We start from the raw sequence: 22,432 nt of genomic DNA on the forward strand, positions 1-22,432 counted from the left end.
TGGGAAGTGGCGCAGTTGGGACTCGAACTGGGCCCCTATGGGATGCTGGCACTGCAGGCAGCAGCTTTACTTGCTGAGCCAACATGCCAACACCCCCTCCCCGCTGGAGCTGCAGGCTCTGGCCACAGCCTGGCCCATCTGGGGTGTGAACCAGCAGACGGGAGATGCCACTCCACCCTTCAGTGAAGAGAGGAATCCATAAGGAGCCGTTTGTCTGCTGGCAACTGTAGGGCTCCTGCTGGCTGCGGCAGCCAGGGCACTGTGCCAGGGGACACCACAACCTGTCCTCCCAGCTCCCTGGAATCCAGACCTCACAGCAGCAGGGAAGTAGGAAGTGGGGGCTCTGTACCCCCACCCTCCCTGGCTCAGTCCCTGCCCCCTCAGCCCAGTCCCCGCCCCCAGGAGGCGCACACCTTGTTGAGCAGGAACTCATCCAGGTACTTGAGTTCGTTGGCATTGGTGATCTTGCGGAACACCGACTCGCGCCACTTCTCGGACACGGTGATTTTGCCCACCTTGAGGTTCCGGTTCTTCTTCCCTTTGCCTCCAGGCTCCTTGGTGTGCTGGCGGTGCTGCTGGCCCAAGGGGGCTGTGTGGGGACAGGCCAGCTGGGGTGCGCGATCCAGGGGCAGGTCTACCCTGGGGCTGGCCACCCCCTACCCTGGTCCTGGAGACCCTGCTCTGCTGGCTGGAGCGGCTGTGCGGGGCATGGGGCAGCTGGGGTGCGCGATCCGGGGCCAGGTCAGTCCCTTCCTGGCTGTGCCCTGGGGTCAGCCACCCCCACCCTGGCCCTGCTCTGGCAGGCCCACCTTCTAGGCTCTTCCTGGTGGAGGTGGCATCTGGTGGGCTGAGCCCGGGCACCGTGGGCTCTGCCGCCTCCTCCACACCCTCCAGGCTGTACTTCTTCTCCTTGGTTTTATGCAGGAAGAGTCGCTTAAACGTGGATCTGTGCGTGGGGGGGGGAAGGAAAGAGGTCCCTTGGGGCTTTGCGGAGCGACAAGGGACTGGGGAGGGCCAGAGGGTCCGTGCTGTAGATCGGAGACCAGCTTATGATGTTCCTGAGACAGGATGGGCAGGACCGGCGGAGGGGGGTGGTGCAGTGCCTTGGGCTGCTGCCCGCAACGCTGGCGTCCCAGGGCACAGTCCCACTCCCGGCTGTGGTGCCTGCGCTGGATGGTCCAGCAGAAGACCTGGGCGGCCCGCCCCAGCCCTGGCTGTTGTGGCCACTTGTGGGCAAGCCAATGGAAGGAGGATCTCTGCAAGCACACACAAGAATCTGGTCTGGGAACACCTCAGACAAAGTCTCTTTGGGGAGCTCCCCAATCGAACTGCCGGACTCAGAACCAGAACAAGTCAGTCAACCACCTCAGCTATACGTTGGCAGTGAAAAACTGGACAAACAGATTCTATGATGGACTAGGTCAATCGGTGGATTCTTCAACGACCTCATCGTGCTTGGAGTGGCGAGACTGGCAGCGATTCAGAACTGTTGAACTATCAAAACCACTTGATCAAGACCCTCGGAACATGCCCCACATCGGGGACCTGGGGTGGGTGGGAGACTGGGTGGGGCTTCTCCCTTAATATCCCCTTTACCTCAGACACATGAAGGAAACAATATGGAACTATTAGTCTTATCCACTTTCCTGTAGCCCCTGAACCTTTTAACCCTAATTAACTATGTAAAAATGGAAAAAAAAAAAGGAACCAACCCACACACATTCGTGTCCTCTCTTTCCTAGTTTCCCGGGCCTGGGGGATACAAAAAGATGTGTGAATAAAAAGATGCCTGGAGGCCTAGCCTCAGTGTCCTGTGTGATCTGTGTATGTGTGAGGGTCAGGCGTGACCCTTGGCACCCACCCTGGAGCCCCCACCTGGGTCTCAGGCTGGCGTTAGGCAGGCTGGCCGGGAGCTGGGGGCCGGGAGCTGGGGACCGAGCTAGCATCTCCGTGTCTCTTGGCCTCTCTGGTCGGTAGACAAATACCGACAGAGAAGGGCGATGCTGGCAGAACAGACTGGGTGGAACTGGTGGGGACGGGGCATGAAGCCACATGTTTTGGGGCTGCCTGGCCTTGGGGTGATGTGGGGACGGTGCGGCCGGCGCCCAGTGTCTCTCCTGTGAACCCCGGGTGTGGCAGGGGCCCGCCGTCACAGCACCAGCGTGCAGCAACAGACGCTGTCCGTGTGGGTCCAGAGGGGGCGGCCCAGACGGGCTGCGGCTGCCCCGGTGGCTGGTCCCCTGTGCCCCGCAGCCTCCCCGGCAGCCCTGAACGTACTTGGAGTCGGCCTGGGCCCCGGGGGACAGCCCTGCGTCTGTGACCGAGGACGCGTCGCTCGATTTCTTCTTGTGCACAGGTGGCTTCCTGGTGCTCAGCTCACCGTCAGCGCTGTCCGCCAGCGGCTGCAACAGGACGGGGCGGGAGCAGCTGAGAGGGAGATGCGGGGTCGGGGGGTCCCACACCCCAGCCGGTGGCAGCCCTGCTTGCCCATCTCCGCCCCGTGGCTGTTCTCACCTGCGTCTTGGCCGGGGACAGCCCGGACGCGTCACTGGTGGATGGGGACGTGCGCTTCTCCCTGTGGGGCCCACGGAAAGACACATGACATTGGCCGCTGACCACACCGACCTCTCCTGGGCAAATTTTGCCTCGGGGGAGTGCTGGGGTTGTTGAGTTGGGGAGAGGAGGGAGTTGGGGATGGGGAGGCCCCGGGGGAGGGCTGGCCAACAGGCCCGAGTCTACCTCCTCTCCCCGCCCGTCCTGCGTTCCGTCCCCGCACCCACCCACCATTTATTCCCTCCTCCCATCCGCTCGGCTTCCCTCCCAGCAGCCGCCTGAGCGCCCTTCAGCCTGCCCGTCTATTTTCCAACCCTTACTCTCCCTAACTTCTTGCATCCTATCCAGCCCTCCCTCCTGTCCATTTGTCCATCCAGCCGCCATTCGACCGTCCAGCTAGCCCTGCCTGCCCATCCATCCTTCTCCCTCCCCAGCCGGCTGTCCTCCACCCGCTGGGCCACCACTAGCAGGGTTTTCCCAGCTCAGGCCCCGGCTGGACTTCCTACAGCAGGTGCCTTGCGTGGTCCGAGCCCGAGCTGTCTGGGAAGCCTGCTCGCATGCGTGCTGCCCTGCCAGGGGTGTCCCGACAGAGGCCGCGGTTGCGCCTTACTCTGTGGGTGTGAGGACGGCTCCCACAGGGCGCTGCCGCTCGCTCAGGTCCTGCGACTGGCTCAGCATGCTGCTGGGGCTGGCGGCCACCAGATTCTTGCCCCGCCACAACTCCACGGCATTGGCCAGCCGCTCGGTGTCTGGGTCCCGGTACCGCTGGATCTGGCTGGAGCCCCCGGGGCTCTCGGGCTTGTCATGGGCCTGGGGGCTGCCGCTGGGCCTGTCCTTGTCCTTGGGGGTTGGGGAGCAGAGCCGACTGTCCAGGGCCAGGCTGGTGGGCCGCTCAGCATGGCCGGGCCTAGGGCTCCCGCTTGGTGGCACCTTCACTGTGTCCCCAGAAACCCTGTTGTCAGCCGTGGCTTGTGGAGGCTCCGGGGGCTGCTCGGGAGCCCCAGTATTCGTCCCTATCGCCGTGGGGGTCTTATCTGCCTTCTCCTGCCTGTCTCCCTCAAGGCTGTGCTGGGGCTCTGGGGCAGCCCTTCCAGAAGGTTCTCTTTCCTCCCGGTATGCCTGGCTGTGCTTGTTCTGCAGCTCCACGTGCTCCAGGCCTCGCTGCCGGCGTGACTCGCGCTTCTCACGGCTGCTCGGGACCCGCTCGTGGGCTTCGGCCGCCGGGGCCGCGCTGGTGTGGGGTGAGGGTGTCTTTTCGGGGGCGCTGGGCTCCTCCTCTGGTCGGCAGGGCCCGGCGGTGGCTGGGGACTTGTCAGGGGGCTCTGCTTCGGGCTCGGATGCAGATGGCTGTCCACCGTCCTCTGCTGGCTGGGGCTCCACGCCCTGCCCTGCCACCTGCTCCCCGCTGGGGGCCGGTCCCTCTGAGGCGGCTACCACCATGGCCTCCGCAGCGCTTGCCGCTGCTTCTGCTCTCTGCTTCTCTGCCACCATCAGCCGGAAGCTTTCGGAGGGCAGAAAGGAAAGAGGAGGGCCACATCAGAATGACGCCACACGGCCACTGGCATCCACCCAGGCTCCCACCCCACGGGCTCCGGGATTGGCTTTGCCTGGGTCTTGGACCTTGGGGAAGGTGCGGGGACTCCTTGTTGCCATGAGCATCCTAGGGTCAGCCGGGGGCGGGGGTTGCCTCTGTGCGTGGTGGCTGCCAGCCATCCAGGTGCCCACCGAGTGGCCCAGGCCGGCAGGTGCAAGGCGCTCAGCTCTGCTTCCCGGGCACCTCTGGCCAGAGTGCCACTCACCCCGCCCTGCAAGCGCCCCCGAATGACCTGCCTCCTGGAACCTTCCGGCTCACCTCCTGCGCAGCAGGTAGCCGCGGCAGAGGCTCTGCAGGCGGATCACACTTTGGCGCTGCCGCCGGTAGGCCGTGCGCTGCCGGAAGCCCCTCCAGGCGGCCTGCAGGAAGACGGCAGCCTGCTGGCGCTCGAGCGCCCGGCGCACACGGTAGGAACGCCAACAGGCCTGGATGGTGACGGCTGCTCGCCGAAGCAGCAAAAAGTGGCGGCGCTCGAGTGCCATGCGGAACCAGCTCTGTAGCAACAGGATCCGACGCACCACCTCGCGGTGCAGTGTCTCCTGCAGGGCCTGGCGCTGCGTTTCCTTCAGGAAGATCTGCCGGGTGGGCGGGGAGGTCTGGGCTCAGCCGAGATGCCCCCACGGCACCCACACACCCCAGCAGAGCCCGGGAAGTCAGGGCCAGTCCCCACATTTGGCTGTGAAGCCCACATGGCCCCAAGCCTGTGCCAGCCTCGCTCCTCCTCACGACCGGCTGCACTCCTTGGTGTAGGTGGTCCCGGGGTGTTTATGCAGCTGCTGGCTGACGGGCACGTAGGCCACGGCCCCACCATGCTGCCGTCACACCCATGTCCACGAATCTATGTGACCGCCCCCCCCCCCCCCGTTCAGGAGCGGGTCACATGGGTCTCATGCTGAGCAGCAGGGAGCCACCAGGTGGGGCTGTGGTGGTCTAAGAGGTCACGTGCATAGATAGCCCTGGGGTCCCGGGTGGGGAGCCTGGCTGCTGAGCACCCTGGGCATTCCCCACCACTGGATGGACAGCACAGGCAGTCAGCCCCAACCCACTGGCTGAAGCGCAGTGGGTGGAGCCTCAGGTGGGACAGCCCCACCCCTGGCCCCATGGTTCCGCCCCCTGGCCCACAGGAAGGAGCTGTTGCCCTGAGCCTCCCCCAGTGGAGCGCCCGGCCAGGCAGCACTGACTTTGGTCTTCCCGATCTGGTAGCTCCTCTTGTCCACAGCCATTTTCTCCAGCAGGGCGGAGATGACCTCTCGGCAAGGCTGGGCGTCCTTGGGCAGTAGGACTTGGAACTGCTCCGTAAAATCCTGGGGGCATCAGGGGAGAGAGGGCAGCAAAGAGGTGCTCACGTGGGAACCCCTTCCTGGCCATGCCTGGCCCCTGAAGCTGACATGCGGCCTGAACAGAGCTGCCTTCACTCAGAGTAAACCGTAGAGGACCTGTGTGGCTGGGAACTGCTGGGAGAAGGGACACCCTGGGGCGGGGGCGTTAGTCCACAGCTGGTCAGAGAACTGGGCCACAGATGGACACTGCTCGTTAAAGCAAATCATTTAAGGGGCTGGAACTGTGGCATAGTGGGTCAAGCTGTCACCTACAGGGCCAGGATCCCATATGTGTATCAGTTCGAGTCCCAGCTGCTTCACTTCCCACCCAGCTCCCTGCCTGTGGCCTGGGAAAGCAGTGGAGGATGGCCCAAAGCCTTGGGACCCTGCACCCGCATGGGGGACCCAGAAGAGGCTCCTGGCTCCTGGCTTCAGACCAGCCCAGCTCCAGCCATGGCGGCCATCTGGGGGAGTGAACCAGCGGATGAAGACCTCTCTGTCTCTTTGCTGTGTAACTCTGGTTTTCAAATACATAAGTCTTTAAACAATTCCTTACTCGTTAGTAAAAAAATAATTGCTTATTAGTTTATTGAAGATGGACAGGAGCAGTTTAAAACCACTGCCCTTTGCTGGTTTTCACAGCAACTGGTCCCAGCAACTCGGGAAGAACTCCATGCAGGTCTCCCACGCGGGAGGCAAGGACCCAACAACGGAGTCAGCACTGAGGTCAGCTGGGAGCCGGGGTCGGGGGCCACACCAGGGATCAGAGCCCAGGTGCCACCATGGGAGACATGGGTGGTCGACAGCTGGGTACACCTGCAGGGGTGCCTGAACACACCACCACACCACCGCAGTGGGCACACGGCACCTGTGAGCCGTGGCTGACTACCTAGAGGCTGGAGCTCTGGCCGGTGGCCAGCAGGATGAGAGAGCTGGGTATAAAAGAACCGCCTGTAAAGGGCGGGGGCTCGCAGGGTCTCTTGTCCACTGTTCTCTTCCTCGAGTGCTGGGACACTCCTGCCTTCTCAGGGATGGCCGGGAGCAGCCAGCTCAGCAGGGCCACCTGTGCCTCAGGACGGAGAATGTTCCACTGGAGGTGCGCTACCTGGAAGGTGTACTTGGCGCTATAGCCGGACCTCCGGATGCGCACGGTCTCCAGCATGCCCGTGTAGCGCAGCTGCTGCAACACCAGCTCCTCGTCAAAGCTCAGCTCCTTCTGCAACGGGCAGACGCGGGAGTGTCAGGGCGGGAGCCTGCAGCAGGCTGTGCGTGGCAGGCTGTGCGTGGCAGGGTGGGAGTCCAGGGCAAGGCTGTGGGTGTGTGACTGCCGTCCCTTGGGGGCAGGGTGTGTGTGTGTGTGTGTGTGTGTGTGTGTGCGTGAACGCTATCCCTCACATGGCAGACATGAACTAGGATGGGCTCACCCTCCCCTGGGCTGCTCCGCAGCTCACCTTGGCGGTGCACACAGCTCACCTTCTCGGCGTTGGAGCGGATGCAGCGGATGAAGAAGGGCTCGGCCTGGCCCAGCGCCTCCAGCAGCTTGTTGAGGGATGTCTGGGGAGAGAAGGAGCCCTGGAGTGCAGCCGGGAACGGGGCGCCTGCTCCCAGGGCCACGGCGGGAGAGCCGGGCACACACACTGCCCCGTGTCAGCCTCGGTTGGGGGTGGGGTGGTGGCTCAGGCTCTGGCCTGCTGCTTCCAGGGTGGACCTGCAAGACCCTCCTTGGCAGGTCTGCACCGCAGAAACACTACCAGGCCTGCAGCCGACTCAGGTGTAGGCAGAAAAGGGACGAAACAAGGGTGCTACTGCGTGAATCTAGAGGCTGGTTGAAACTTGCCACATGCACAAACGTTCCCTGACCTTCCTGGCAGCCAAGGAGAGGGAGCAAGCATGCCCCAAGGACAGAGCATGGGGGTCCCGCTGAGTCTTTCGGTTCTCAGCCAGCTGCCACCATGTTTCTTCCCAGGAGGCAGTGGCTGTGGGGGTCAGGCCGGTACAGGCAGAGGCCAGAGAGCCTGCTGCACGGCCACAGCTCCAGCAGCCACAGTGCTCATGGTGGTCCCACCCCCAGGTGCTCCAGGCCCCGCCCCCAGGTGCTCCAGGCCCCGCCCCAGGCACACAGCCTTCACTCCCTGGCCTCGCACCTGGAACTGGGCGCTGATGCTGGGTGGCTTCTTCTTCTTGTGCAGGTGCAGCAGGGACTTGGTGGTGCGGTCGTGCAGGGTCATGCTGATGATGAGCTTCAGGGACTTGGAGTCCAGGAGGTTCTGGAAGGGGCACACACGGGGTCTGCCCTGTCCTCCCCTGGCCCCGGTACACACCCTGGCTTACAGATCAGACTGGGGCCGTCAAGGGAGTGCCCAGTCCTGGCTGGGCCCAGAGTGGGCACACCATGGATCCAGGCTGCATCCTGTGGGCAGAGACCCATGGATGCTTGGCACACGGTCCCAGTGACGCCTTGTGCAGACCACGCCCCGGCTTACAGACTGCAGCTGCCAGCTCCAGCCCATGCTCCTGTCATTGTTGGGGGGCATGATAAACCGCGGGCACACTGTCTGGTGGGCTCAGCCTAATCACGGGTCCCATGCCTGGGAAACAGCAGGCCGGGCACCCCTAAGCCCAGACCAGAAGGACCTGCCAGTGGGAGGGCACATGTGGGTGGGTCTAGGCCAGAGAGCCTTGTCTCACACACAGAACTGTTAAAAGAAAAACAGAAACCAAAAAACAACCACCCTTACAAACTCCCCTTTGGGCAGGGTACGTAGAATGAGCGTGGATGTCAGCCAGCTCGCTGTTGACACGGGTCCCTTCCCCGGACGCCTCACCGCAGATACGCAGTTATTCCACAGCCCAAAAGAATACAGAACTAGATCCCCCCGGCCCCGGCCTTTGGGGAGGGCAGATGCCGCCTGCACTGGAGCAGTCGACTGCGAGTGGACACAGGGCTGCGCCCTGTCCCCGGGCACTGGAGCATCCGCACGGTGTCTGCCACCCCACCCCAGCACTTGGTGCTGGCCACTCCAGCCACGGACTGCACTTGGCTCCAGAGGTGGCCTCTGGGTGGGACACGCCTTCGGGGTGAGCCTGGGGCCTGGCGCTTGCCCTTCCTAGCCCCATTGCCCTGCACCGGGCAGGAGCAGACACCCAGCGGTGCCGTTCCAAGAACAAGTCAAGGTTTCTGGAGGGAGGGCGAGATGGGGGAGTGGAAGGCAGGGAAGAGGGTGCAGGGAGGTACCCCTCCTCCCCATGTTGAGAAGCAAGGGGGAGGGAAGAGCAAGGTGAGGGAGCAGGGAGGAGCCCCTGGGGCGCCCTGGGCTTTTACCTTGGGCACGATCTGCTTTTGTTTGATACCTTTACTCTTCCTGTCAAAATATTAAAAACGGTTTGTGAACACAGGGCACACGCTGTGTCCGCGAGCTGGGTTAGTGCAGCAAGCCACGCCTTGCGGGTTAGAGAGAGACAAAGAGAGAAAGAGAGAGCATGGAGCGTGGTCAGTGGACAGGCACCAATGCAGCAAGGTGGCCACTGGCCGCCTCTCCTCCTCCTGCACCCCGCGGGCTCCCCCAGCACCCGGGCCGAGGGGGACCTGCTACAGGGGCTGACAGAGCTCAGAAACAAGGGGCAGGTGGCTCCCCCAGATGCTGGACAGGCCTGTGGCCGAGCTGGGCACCCCAGCTCCATGGGTGGGCGGTGGGGCAGCCCAGGGCCAGGGGGACCTCCACAAAGTTCATGGACAATGGTTATGCCTGGATTTTTTTTTTAACTGAGATTCTTCCCCCTCCAACAATCTTTCCATTTTTTAAAAACCTGTTTTCATTTGAAAGGCCAGAGGGCAATCTCCCATTGGCTTGTCCACTCCCCAAGGCCAGCACGGCTCTCCTGAGCACGATGGCCGGGGCCCGAGTACTTAGGCTGTCACCTGCTACCTCCCAGGTGTGCACGAAGTGGACCAGCCAGGACTCGAACCGGCGTTCTGTGGTGGGATCAGCACCGGTCATGCCTCTCCCCAGACCCGATCTGTTAGTTGCATTTTCCATGAACATGTGGAGATCCCCTCCAGGGTCCCCCGCCCTCAAATGTGGCTGCACTGGGGGCCCCTTCGTCCTGGGTGCCCTTCCCGGCTCCCCACGGGGGTGAAGGCTGCTCCAGGCCGTGCTCAACCAGGGTGAGGTCCCACGGGCCGAGGCCACTGCCTGCGAGCCGCCGGGGGCGGGCTGCGGCTGCCAGGGGATCCCGTGTGCAGGGGTGGGGATGTATAATGGTCCCTGTGGCGGCCGAGTTCCTGCCAGAGGGGCTCCTGCTGACCCCCCCACACCCACTGGACACCTCATTCCTCTGCCCCGTTCCTGTCTCTGACCGGGATGGTGGGCCTCACCACAAGGGTGACAGACAGGACACTGAACTCCAGGTACCTCTTGGCTCAGCCAGATGCACAGCCAGCTCAGGGCTACCTGTCATGGCCAGGGAGGAACAGGCCAAGAGGGAGAGATGGCAGTGTGTATGTGTGTGTGTGCTCTGAGCAGGGTCCCCCCCCAGTCCATGTCAGTGTGTGTGTGTGTGTGTGTGTGTGTGCTCTGAGCAGGGTCCCCCCCCCAGTCCATGTCAGTGTATGTGTGTGTGTGCGCTCTGAAAAGGGTCCCCCCCTACTCCATGTCAGTGTGTGTGTGTGTGTGTGTGTGTGTGTGTGTGTGTGTGTGTGTGTCAGGGGAGCAGGCAGGGTGGGGCGCGCTGCGTAGCGACAGGGGCCCAGGGGTAGCAGCGCGAAGCCACAGGACAGCAGGCAGTCAGTGGCACTTGGCAGCTGGGCCCGGCCCGGGGCAGGGGCACTCACAGGAAGGTGGCACGGGGCCTCTGGAGCCGACTGAGGGACTGCAGGAGCCTACGGGGGTCCTCGCCCTGCCAGGGCAGCCCCTTGATGCTCCGGATGATTTGGTTATGCAAATCGCTGAGGGCGGAGGGGGAGGGGCGCAGTGACAGAGAGGACAGTTAGAGCCATGGGCCCGCCACCTGGGGTCCCCCAGACCCACTCCCAACCCCCCGAGCTGAAACACGTGGCTGGATGTAGAGGGGGTAGGGTGGTGGGGGGACCAGGCTCAACTCGGCCATGGTGGGGGGACACAGAACAAAAAAGAAACTTTGGGCAAGCGAATTTTTCGCCTGCGTGGCTCAGCTCAGACAGCCAAGTCTGGAAGGTTCTGCGGCCAACGACCACCTGTTCTGGGTGACCAGATGGCAGTGCACGTGAGGTGGGAAGGGGCATGATGGCTCCAATGGGGGTGGGGGAAGGCGGCACCAACCCCGTCCCTGCCAGGGGCGTCGATGTGTGTTCCAAGACACTAGGGGTCTTGCTGCCTGGTGGATAGGGAGGGTGTGGGCTTGGGTTCTGGAATGCCAACACCTGAGAGAGAGCAGCTTGGGGCCTTGTGCCCGGACACCCGTGCAGACGTCCACTGGGGACATTGGGGCTTCAGGGAAGGCGTGTTTCAGCTCCGGGTGTGGTGGGGCACAGGGACGGGGGCCCCCACCCCAGCAGACCCTTGTCGTGATCCATGCACCTTGCGCAGTGCCTGGGGGTGGGCGTGGGGCGTGGAGAGGGCCTCTCACCTCCGCTCCCTCACACTGCAGGGAGGCACAGGACTGTGACCACACGGGGTTCATGCCTCCCCGCCCAGCCCCTCTGCCCCGGCGGCCCAGGCACGCTACGGCTCCTGGGGGCCAGCGCCCCGTTTCTCCGGGCCTGGCTGGCTGTGGCCCTGAGGTGAGGAGCAGCTCTTCTCGGCGTGCCTCCCTGGTCTCGGGGCGGAGGGTGGCGAAGGCCCTCCCTTGCTGCCACTTACTTCCTGCTTTCATAGAAAGCAATGATGTCCTCAAAAGCGTTAATATCGAACTCGTCTGAGCCGTCACCTGAACAATCTAGTACTGAGCAGCTGCAAGGAGAAGTCGTGGGAACTCAGGGAGCTGGGCCCTGGGGTGCTCGTGCAACGGGGGGCACAGAGCAACCACCCCACACACGGAGAAGCCGTGGGAACTCAGGGGGCTGGGCCCTGGGGTGCTCGTGCAACGGGGGGCACAGAGCAACCACCCCACACACGGAGAAGCCGTGGGAACTCAGGGGGCCGGGCCCTGGGGTGCTGGTGCAACTGGGGTGGGACACAGAGCAACCACCCCACACACGGAGAAGCCGTGGGAACTCAGGGGGCTGGGCCCTGGGGTGCTCGTGCAACGGGGGGCAGAGCAACCACCCCACACAAGGAGAAGCCGTGGGAACTCAGACAGGGGGCTGGTGGAATGGGGCGCACAGAGAAAGGTGTTCTCCTGCCGAGCAGCTCTCTGAGGACACAGCACCGGCTCTGGCCCTGCCGTCACTCACCCCGCAGCCGGCTGGACCACCAACACCTGCGCACTGGGGCCTCTGGGGGGGTCGTCCTGACAGAGGGCTCAATCACAGAGCAATGGAACACGGGCACACACACTGCTGAGCCCCCAGACAAAGGGGAGAGCGGCTACTCCAGGGCCTCTGCACACGCACCCTGCCTGCCTGCCTGGCTCGCTCCCCTCAGGTACTGGGAGCAGGGGACTGTGCATTAATCCCTGTGGTCCTGTGGGGAATACGGGAGACTGGGCAGGGCCCAGTGCAGGTCGGATACGGGCGCCTTGGCCAACGGGGCCACCTGATGGTGCCAGCTGCCTGGGAGCTCATTCGGGGTGTAGGAAGTGGGGTTTCCCTCAGGCCTGGCGACTCCACTGGGACACACCAGGGGCTCGCTCACCGGTACAGCTTTTCCGATGGGGTGCCAGCTCCTCTTGGCAGGTCTCCCGGCTGACTTCGGGCACTGGGACTGCCCACGCCTGCTGGGCACAGCAGGGGCACATATCTACTTTCTGAGGAGGTTTTACATGCTTTCTTAAATACTGTATTTGGGGGGCCCATGTTGTGGACAGTGGGTTCTGTTACCACCTGCACAGCTGCCACTGAAGGGTTATCCCTTTATCAAAACATCAGTTCGAGTCCCGGCAACACCACTTCCCACCCAGCTCCCTGCCTGTGGCCTGGGAAAGCAGTGGAGGATGGCCCAAAGGCTTGGGACCCTGCACCCGTCTGAGAGACCTGGAAGAAGCTCCTGGCTCCCGGCTTGGGATCAGCTCAGTTCGGGCCATTGTGGCCACTTGGGGAATAAACCAGTGGATGGAAGATCTTTCTGTCTCCTCTGTAAATCTGCCTTTCACAATAAATGGATCTTTTATAGGAAAGGATTCTGGGCTGGGGCTCCGGTGCAGTGGCTGGATTCAAGTCCCAGGTCCTGGCTCCAGCAATCAGGCCCCTGTGAGCCTCACGGAGATGTGGCTGAAGCTCCTAACCTGGCTGGCCCCAGCCCTGGCTGTTGAGGCACTGAACCTGTGGACGGGATGCCGATCTCCCCCCTCATGCCCTTTTACACCTCCAAAGCGGCCGGGGCCCGGGGGCGGCCTGGCGGCCGTGGCGGGCAGCAGCTGGCCCCTACCTGTGGTCTGCTCGGCCCGCTCGGCCCTCTCGGCCCGCAGGCGCCCAGCCTCCCGCATCACGGCCATGGCGCGGATGGCGGCGCGCAGCACGGCCCAGCGGAACACGGCCACAGGGTCCATGCCAATGAGCTCACGCACATAAGAGCTGTCACTGCCCCGCAGCAGGGCCACGATGTCCGGCCGCATGTAGTCCATGTTCTTCTCCCGGAAGTCCTGGGGTGGTGGGAGCGGGTGGGCGGTCAGCGAGGCCCGAACCCCGGTTCAGCAGCTCCAACCCAGCTCGGGGCTTTGGGAGTTGGTAGTTAGGAGTAGGTCGGGCCTGCCTAGGGTGTGAGGGGTGGTCCCAAGCACCCAGTCCTGGTGGTTTCAGACAGACGCCTGCGCTGTCTGCTGCCACTGCACGCCCTGCGCTACACCAGGGTGCTGCTGGCCGGAAGTGCTGCCCCCTGCCCTGACTGACCCTCGATTAGAACCCTCTGGAAGCTGCCTGAGGCACACTACGGGCAATGAGGGCAACAGGATAGGATGGACACCCTTCCTTTGCAGCCATGGACCCCTGAAGCCGAGCCCAGAGGGGGAGGGTCCTCCCTGCTGTTCCCCTGTCTGTCCTGGCTGCTGGCCCGGGGCTGAGGGGCAGGCCCCCAGTGTTCCCGGGCAGGACACACCTTGATCTGGTACTTGACTTTGCCCGCGAAGTGCTGGATGATGAACGCGGGCTCCATGACCGGGGTGCCCAGGAAGTACTTGTTGTCCTCATGCTGCTGCTTGAACTTGGCCAGCAGGGTCTGGCTCGTGGCGTGGGGGAAGCTGGAATGCAAGCGGAGAGCTTTAGGGGCCACCTGGCGGGTGGGGGAGGGGAGCGGGGCTCCTGGCAAGCAGGTGGGGGCAGTGTGAGGTCAGTGTGGGGTAGGTGTGGGGTCCGTGGGCAGAGGCACAGAGACAGACACGGTAGGAGCTGCAGGGTGCCATGCCAGCGTGGCTCACAGCACCAGGGCTGTTTCCTGGGGGGCAGGGGAGTGGGCTTGGTGCTGACGGCTCAGACTCAGCCAGGCCGGCATCTGAGCTCACCAGTATCCCCCTAGCATACCCCCAGGCAGGGCTGGCCTCGGGGGGTACGGGGATCCACCCTCTCTGGTGGGAGCTGGGCTCTGTCCACACTCCTGCACAGGGCAGCAGGCACTCCTTGTCTCTGCCTACGACTGTATCCCAGGAGGGCTGCGTGGGCTTGGACACACCCTGTGGTGGACATGAGTGCCAGCATGGGCAGGGAGTGTGTGTGTGTGTGTGTGTGCAGGTAGGACTGTGTGAATGTGGCTGTGTGTGTGCATGCGTGTAGGGCTGTGTGCGTGTGTGTGTGGGTAGAGGTGTGTGAGTGGCTGTGTGTGTCTGCGTGCAGGTAGGGCAGTGTATGAGTGTGGCTGTGTGTGTGTGGCTACAGGTAGGGCAGTGTGATCCAGCAGATGGCAGACCTTTCTCTCTGTAAATCTGCCTTTCCAACAAAAACTAGTAAATTGTTTTAAAGAGTTATTTGTTTTCACACTAAAAACAGATCAGATTTTTAGAGAGAAGGAGACAAAGATCTTCCATTTGCTGGCTCACTCCCCCCAAGTGGCCGTGATGGCCGGAGCTGAGCCAATCTGAAGCCAGGAGCCAGGAGCTTCTTCCAGGTCTCCCATGCAGGTGCAGGTTCCCAAGGCTTTGGGCCGTCAGGGAGACGGATGGGAAGTGGGGAGCTGGGATATGAACTGGTGCCTGTGTGGAATGCTGACACGTGCAATGTAAGGATTTAGTTATTGAGTCATTGTTCAGGTACCCAAATATATAAACACATCTTACAACAAACAGAACGTGGTTGAGCGGCTCTGATGCCCCCCCATCTCCCCGCCCCCGAGGCTGGGGGCGGGGCCGGGGCGGGGCTCGGTGGAGACTGGGGTGGGGCCAGGGCGGCGCCGGGGCGGGGCTGGGGCGGGGCCGGGGCTCTGGGCGGCCTGTGCCCAGGCCACTCACTTGCTCTCCTCGTCCAGCAGGTAGAAGAGGCCCGTGGGCTTCTTGCTGATGAGGTGGATGCAGCCCACGTTGTCGGTGTAGTCGATGTTGTGCCAGGTGATGCCCTCCGCCTGGTACTCCTCCTGCGGGGTGGAGCAAGGGTCAGACCTCAGGCACACCAGCGCTGCCAGGACACACGGGGAGCCACGCACACGCCACCACCTGCTCCAGTTTGAAGATGTGCTGGTTGAAGTAGTACTGCAACTGCTCGTTGGCGTAGTTGATGCAGAACTGCTCGAAGCTGTTTCTCTCGAAGTCCTCAAAGCCAAAGATGTCCAAGACGCCGATGGACAGGCACTGGGGAGGGCCGGGGTCACCACCAGCCTCCTTCCCGCCTCTGCCCCGAAGTGGGGCTGCACATTTGGGGTTGCCCGTTTGGGTGCCCCACCAAGGTCCCAGGACCTGCCTGAGCAGGAGCAGCCCCTTCTCTCTGTTTTACAATATCCTCTAGGGAGGTGGTGCACCTGTTCCGTGGCTAACTTTCTACCTCTAAACACCAGCAACCCATATGGGTGCCGGTTCATGTCCCGGCTGCTCCACTTCCCACCCGGTGCCCTGTCTCTGGCCTGGGAAAGCAGTGGAGGACGGCCCAAAGCCTTGGGACCCTGCACCCGTGTGGGAGACCCAGGAGAGGTTCCTGGCTCCTGGCTTCGGATCAGCTCAGCTCCGGCCGTTGCAGCCAGAGAAGATCACTCTCTTTGTCTCTCTTTCTGTTGATGTGTCTCTCAAATAAAAATACGTAAATCTAGCAAAATTTTCTCAAAGGTGACTGTGTCTCATATATGTTTTTTCCTCCAAAACACTGACGAGAGAGAGAGATAGACTGATGGGTCTGCCACTGCCAGCCACGGCCAGGGCTGGGCCGGGCTAAAGCTGGAGCCAGGATACAGCGGCCTGTCCCACACAGGTGGCAAGGGGCCAGAGGGTCTGAGCCATCCCCTGCTGCCCCCAGGGCTACACCGACCCGAGCTCTGGCTGTGCCGTCCCAGCCACCACCCTGAGCGGTCCCCGGCTGGGGCAGGGAGTCTCACCGAGACCGACTCCTCCATGTCTCTCTTGTTGAGCAGGGCGTGGTTGATGCGCAGCACGATCCAGTCGAACAGGGCGCTGTACAGTGACTTGGCCATGGAGTCGCGAGCAGTGATGGCCTGAGGACAGGCAGGGAGTGCACGGGGGGCGTCTCACCCGGGCGGACTCGGGGCTCTGGGTCTGCACACACACGGGGGTCCCAGGCGTCCCTGCTCCCCAGCCGCTGGTCTTTCTGTCATTGTTTTCGGTTGACTTCCTCCCAGGTGGACCCCCTCTCCCCGCACCCCGCCGTGTGTGGGTGGGGCTCACCTCGTTGAGGCTGTAAGGAAGGATGAGCTTGTCATTGACTGTCACCGTTTTCCTCTTGGTCAGAACTTCCACCAGGATTTCTCGCTTCACCTGTTTCAAGGGGAGGGGAGGGGAGTTGAGCAGGTGTGTGTGCTGAGGGAGTGGGTGGAGGAAGGCGGGAGACGAGATGGCTCCCCAGCATCCTGGGTGCACCCCAGGAAGGTCCCAGAACTGGCCCCACAGATGCACTGGCACACGTGGCTGGAGCACTTGGGGGGTGGGGTGAGAGAGGACAAGGCCTCCAGGACATGGGGGTCATCCTGTGGGCACGGCAGGCCTGGTCTCCACCCGGCAGAGGCCAGGAACGCCCACCAACCGCTCCAGCCACACGGCCTGCTGGTGCCCTCACTGTGAAGTGCTGGAACCCGAGGATGACAGGTCCCCTGAACTACTGACTTCACTGATGAGCCATGCTTTCTCAGGAGACGGCTGGCTGGCAGGGCCGCAGGTGGCAGGGAGGTGCTGCCAGGCAGCGGTTTTGGAGGCACGGAGGAAGACAGGGCCGTGGGGAGATGTGGCAGTGGTAGGATGCTGGCAGCACGCCCTGGGTGACTGAACCCTGCCGATGCCACAGCTCCTGGTACCCCACACCGCGAGGAGTGATGCCGGCAGCGGGGTTACCTTCAGAAGTTGGGACAGCGTGTCCAGGACCTCCGGGGGCCCCACCTCCAGGCCTTCGTCGCGGCCTGTGGCCCTCTTCTTGTAGGTGACGTTGCCCAGGTACAGGATGGCTGACAGGATGGAGAAGATCCTACAAAGGGCAGTGGGGGTAGGTGAGGCCCAGAAGTTCCTGGCTCCTGGCTTCGGATCGGCGCAGCACCCGCCATTGCTGTCGCTTGGGGAGTGAATCATTGGATGGAAGATCGTTCTCTCTGTCTCTCCTCTTATCTGTATATCTGACTTTCCAATAAAAATAAAATAAATCTTTAAAAAAAAAAAAAAAGACAGATGGTGAAATGGGAGGGGCAATCTCCCATCCTTGGTCCACCTGCCACCACGTCCCCCCATCGGCTGGGACTTGGCCAGACTGAGACAATCTCCCATCCTTGGTCCACCTGCCACCACGTCCCCCCATCGGCTGGGACTTGGCCAGACTGAGACAATCTCCCATCCTTGGTCCACCTGCCACCACGTCCCCCCATCGGCTGGGACTTGGCCAGACTGAGACAATCTCCCATCCTTGGTCCACCTGCCACCACATCCCCCCATTGGCTGGGACTTGGCCAGACTGAGACAATCTCCCATCCTTGGTCCACCTGCCACCACGTCCCCCCATCGGCTGGGACTTGGCCATACTGAGACAATCTCCCATCCTTGGTCCACCTGCCACCACGACCCCCCATTGGCTGGGACTTGGCCAGACTGAGACGAGAAGTCAAGGGCTCAAACCTGGGGCCGACGCCATGGCCCAAAAGGTTAACCTTCCACCCTAGGGTGCCCACATCCAAAACGGGCGCCAGTTCGAGTCCTGGCTGCTCCACTCCCAATCTAGCTTCCTGATAACATGCCTGGGAAAGCAGTAGAGGACAGCCCAGCTCCCTAAGCCCCTGCTACCCATGGGGGGAAACCCGAATGAAGTCACCCTAATCAATGTGGCCATTCTGGGAGTGAACCAGTGGATACAAGATCCTCTTCTCTTTTTTATCTCTGCCTGCCTTTCACTCAATATGTCAATCTTAAAAACAAACTGAATGCAGGTCTTCCAAGTGGGCAGGGCAGGACCACCACTGGCTGTGTCCCGGCGAGCAGCTGGCATGGGGCATGGAGCTGGCACCTGAACCCGGCATTCTCCAGTGAGCAGCTGAGCCTCCCTCTGCTGCCTCCCAGGATGTCAGCGGGAACTTGCAATAGAATCTGAGTCTGTGTGGCTTCCTGGTGCTGTAGGTGGCAGTCCAACCCACATGCCACCATGCCAGGGCCCCTGAGCCGTGACCGCGCCCTCCAGGGTGTGTGTCAGAGGAGGGTTAGAGCTGCGCTCAGCTGCGGAGCCTGCGAGACACCGTCGACGATGGACGGGAACGCCCGCCCTGCCGCTAGCTTCCAGGAATGCCCATGTCCGGCTTGCGACTGTCCATTAAAGCTGGGCACCGCTTCCTGGCCACCGCTCACCTGACATCCCTTCCTGCTGCCCCTGCTGCTAATGACGCATCCCAGATGACAAGGGCAGGGCGGGAGGGTGGGGACCTCACCCTAGGACAGCCGCCTGCCTCACCCTGACATCACTCACAGTGAGCCGCTCTGCTCTTGTGGCTCTGGGAGACATGGTGACACTTGCCACGCAGCCCTCCTGGCCCGCACCTCTCAACCTGGTAGGTGTTCCAAGGGTGGCACCAGGGTGCTATCCCCTGATGAGCCCATTTCTTCAGGACTTGTCCCTGGGGTGGGACACGCCCGGGGGCGGACAGCCACTAGGGGTGCACTGCGGGTGCTGTGTGTGTGTGCTCCTGCTGCTTGGGGCACTTGCCATCCCTTCTGACCACGTGCATGTGTGGCTGTGCTACCAGTGCCCTCCCAGACACACAGCAGCCTGGCCCCGGTGCACCCCCAGCACCCGCCAGCATGGCAGCCGTGCAGGATGACACTGCGCACAAATGCTTTGTAACTGTTGCGAGGCAGTGGTGGGGTGTGGTGGGGTGGGGGGCACCTTGCGTCCTGTGCTGGCATGCTGGGCTTCCCGCCCCGGCTCAGCTTCCTGTCTAGCTCACCCTGGGAGGCAGCAGGGGGAAGGTTCAAGTGCTCAGGGCCCCCAAACCCACTTGGGAGACCCCAGATGGAGCTTCAGGCTCTGGCATGACCAGGCTCTGGCCACTGTGGCCATTTCGGGGCAGTAAACAGGCGCCCACTCACTGCTTCCTGGTGGCCCACCATCTCCATGGCCTGACTCCCACGCCCTGCCCCAGCACCCGGCCCTGCGCCCATTCACTGCTTCCTGGTGGCCCACCATCTCCATGGCCTGACTCCCACGCCCTGCCCCAGCACCAGGCCCTGCGCCCATTCACTGCTTCCTGGTGGCCCACCATCTCCATGGCCTGACTCCCACGCCCTGCCCCAGCACCCGGCCCTGCGCGCCCACTCACTGCTTCCTGGTGGCCGGCAGGAAGCCCACCATCTCCATGGCCTGCTTCAGCCTCTCGAAGTCATGCTTCAAGTCCTCCCTGTCCTCGATCTTCAAGTTGTGCTGGAAGACAAGGGTGCGTTGGCGTCTCGGGACGGAGGCGGTGCTGGCCCGGGCGCCTGAGGGGGCTCATTAATGGGGGGCTGGGGGTGCTACCTGGTTGAGGTAGAAATAATCTTCGGGTTGCTTTAGTTGGAATTCTTGACGCTCCTCGTCGCTGACGCCGAGTAACAGGTAATAGAAGACGTGGTAATTGCTGTAGGGCGGGCCAGGAGGGAGAAGGTTGCTTCTGGGAGCAGCCCCAGGGCCGGGTGCGTGTGTGTGCACCTGGACAGGTGTGTGTGCAGGTGTAGGACCTGGGAGCCCCTGCCATCCCAGCCGGGGGAGGGGCTGACACGGACATGGAGCCTACGCCCCAGGTGTAGGTCTGTCTAGGTGTGTGGGGGCGAGTGTCTGTATGTGGACAGGTGTGCATGTGCTGGCTATGTGCGTGTGTGTCTCTCATTTGTTGCTTCTCCAAGCAGGGTTCATTCATGACTACCACGGGCACAACTCACCATGGAGGGAGACGCCCCAGTGCATACACATCCCACGAAGGGAGGGTGGTTCTTACAAAGTCTCAGGGAAATAAGAACTTGGATTTAGGAATTGGGGGTGTGGGCAAAAATCTGAGCGCTTGTGCCAGGGAATGGCCGGGGGAGGGGCTCACGTGAACACAGAGCCCCCATGCCTGTCCCAGCCAGGGGGAGGAGCTGACATGGACACGGAGCCCCCATGCCTGTCCCAGCCAGGGGGAGGAGCTGACATGGACACGGAGCCCCCATGCCTGTCCCAGCCAGGGGGAGGAGCTGACATGGACACGGAGCCCCCATGCCTGTCCCAGCCAGGGGGAGGAGCTGACATGGACACGGAGCCCCCATGCCTGTCCCAGCCAGGGGGAGGAGCTGACATGGACACGGAGCCCCCTTCCTGGGCCCCCCCACCCCTCCGGAAGTTGGTCCTCACCGCTCATCTTTCTCCTGAGAGACCAGACGAGATTTCTCTAGTAGGTACTTCTCAACCACAGCCCTGTCATAGGAGAGAGGTGTGGCCGTGGGTCAGTTTACTACGGGCTGTCCGGAGCGGCCATGGTTCCGCACATTGCTTGTTACATAGGGTGCCCTCAGTGCCAGACTGGCTGCCTGGGGCAGAGGGCACACACACACACGCTACAAATGCAGTCACACCTGTGAATGCCACCTTGCCCCATCCCATCCACAGGGTGGGGGGAGCAGATGTATTGGCTCAACTGGCTAATCCTCCCCTTGCCTGCGCTGGCAATGCAACGGGAACGTGGGTGCCGGTTCGAGTCCCGGCTGCTCCACTTCCACCCAGCCCCCTGCCTCTGGCCTGGGAAAGCAGCAGAGGACGGCCCAAAGCCTTGGGACCCTGCATCTGCATGGGAGACCCAGAAGAAGCTCCTGGCTCCTGGATTGGCTCAGCTGTAGCTGTTGCAGCCACTTCTAAGGGTGTGCCAGCCGGGAATGGGCTTAGGAGCCAGGGCTGGGCACCGACCGCTTCTAAGGGTATGCCAGCCAGGAGTGGGCTCAGGAGCCAGGGCCGGGCACTGACTAGGTACCAGCTGATCCTCCCCTTTCTGCAAGCTCCCTGTGGGGCTCCCCACTTCTGCAAGCTCTCTGAGGAGCCCCCCCCGCCCCGCTGCAGGCTGCAAACCTGCCACCTGGGACCCTGGGTACCAGGAGGTTCCAGGTCCCGGGCAGAGCTGGGCTGGGGCTCTGGAATCTACATGTGCACAGGTAGGTTCCCCGAACACAGGGTCCATGCCCAGATGCCAAGGCCATGCCCGCCCCACAGATACCTCCTACACGTGGCCTAAGGTGAGTCCATGTGATTAGCTTTGCCTGAGAACAGAATCCTTTTGTCTGTGCTGCGGCTGGAGGGGCCGCTGGCCTGGTGGGGCCTGCCCCCTTGGGCACAACACCTGAATCGTGCTGTCCTGCATTGTGGGTGCTGTGACCTGTCACATGGCCAGGCTGTGGAGTTTCCAACTCATGGTACCGCATAGGTACCGACAAGGTTTCAGATGCTGGAGCCTTCTGGGTTTGGGGTCTTGGGGTCAGCCTGTACTGTGACTGTTGCATGGCCAGGGTGTGGAGTTTCCCACTTGTGCTATCACGTGGATGCTCACAGGGTTTCAGATGCTGGAGCCTTCTGGGTTTGGGGGTTTTGGAGTTGGCTGCTCTGCGTGTGACAGCAAAGGGAGGATATTTCTGGAAGACCAACTGTTCCAGGGACCTCAGGAACATTCCGGAAAGATGTTGAATGGGTTGGTGTAATGGCACACATAGGAACAATAGTTCAAGTCCTGGCCAGGACTAGCGTGCCAGGGAGCCAGTGAGAGAAGGCCCAAGTGCCAGGCACCTGGGACGCTGTCCTGGCCAAGCCGTAAGGGGTGGGACCAGCACTGTCCCTTGCCTCCCGTCCCGGCCCAGCTCTGCCTCCTGACTGTGTCCTGACCCAGCCCTATGAGGTGGCAACCAGCAAATAGTTCTGTCTGTTTTTCTCTGTTGTTTGCAAATAAATGTACCTTTTTAAAAAAAGAGATAAGCTTATTTTGATACAAACAACTGTGACTTTCACACCTTTTTTTCCCCTAATCTATCCTTTCTGGGATCTTTTTTGAAGTCCCTTGGCAATTCAACATGCTTTGGCTTCGGGGGAATCCCCTTGCCCAGCAGCAGGGACCTGGGGGATTCTGCTAATTGACAAGGAGCTCCCCCGGGCCCCAGAGGGAAGTAGCCTGGCTGGGCTGCCTGCAGCTGCCTGGAGTGGGCCGGGTTAAGCAAAGCCTACAGGCCTCCTTCGACTCAGCCCACCAACCTGCCTGTTTGGAAAAGCACTCCACCTGGGTCTCCTGTGTGGCTG

The 22,432-nt window shown here is 62.3% G+C and overlaps 1 protein-coding gene across 1 annotated transcript in view; it reads right to left on the bottom strand.

The window, feature by feature from the left end:
* The window catches only part of MYO9B (myosin IXB), a 60,720-nt gene that overhangs the window by 6,448 nt on the left and 31,840 nt on the right, over positions 1-22,432 (bottom strand). Inside the window, exons 4-26 of the mRNA XM_058658177.1 lie at positions 20,513-20,575; positions 19,664-19,763; positions 19,470-19,570; positions 17,014-17,143; positions 16,354-16,443; positions 16,047-16,163; positions 15,178-15,312; positions 14,977-15,098; positions 13,635-13,776; positions 12,969-13,182; positions 12,237-12,318; positions 10,298-10,411; positions 8,789-8,828; positions 7,611-7,733; positions 6,940-7,020; positions 6,572-6,682; positions 5,329-5,451; positions 4,406-4,722; positions 3,164-4,054; positions 2,515-2,575; positions 2,278-2,402; positions 810-946; positions 414-589 (exon numbers count right to left, since the gene is read on the bottom strand). Coding sequence (XP_058514160.1) covers positions 414-589; positions 810-946; positions 2,278-2,402; positions 2,515-2,575; positions 3,164-4,054; positions 4,406-4,722; positions 5,329-5,451; positions 6,572-6,682; positions 6,940-7,020; positions 7,611-7,733; positions 8,789-8,828; positions 10,298-10,411; positions 12,237-12,318; positions 12,969-13,182; positions 13,635-13,776; positions 14,977-15,098; positions 15,178-15,312; positions 16,047-16,163; positions 16,354-16,443; positions 17,014-17,143; positions 19,470-19,570; positions 19,664-19,763; positions 20,513-20,575 — 3,595 coding nt within the window. The remainder of the gene's footprint in view (positions 1-413; positions 590-809; positions 947-2,277; positions 2,403-2,514; positions 2,576-3,163; positions 4,055-4,405; positions 4,723-5,328; positions 5,452-6,571; positions 6,683-6,939; positions 7,021-7,610; positions 7,734-8,788; positions 8,829-10,297; positions 10,412-12,236; positions 12,319-12,968; positions 13,183-13,634; positions 13,777-14,976; positions 15,099-15,177; positions 15,313-16,046; positions 16,164-16,353; positions 16,444-17,013; positions 17,144-19,469; positions 19,571-19,663; positions 19,764-20,512; positions 20,576-22,432) is intronic.

Source organism: Ochotona princeps, chromosome 33 (genome assembly GCF_030435755.1).
Source record: "Ochotona princeps isolate mOchPri1 chromosome 33, mOchPri1.hap1, whole genome shotgun sequence".
NCBI lineage: Eukaryota > Metazoa > Chordata > Mammalia > Lagomorpha > Ochotonidae > Ochotona > Ochotona princeps.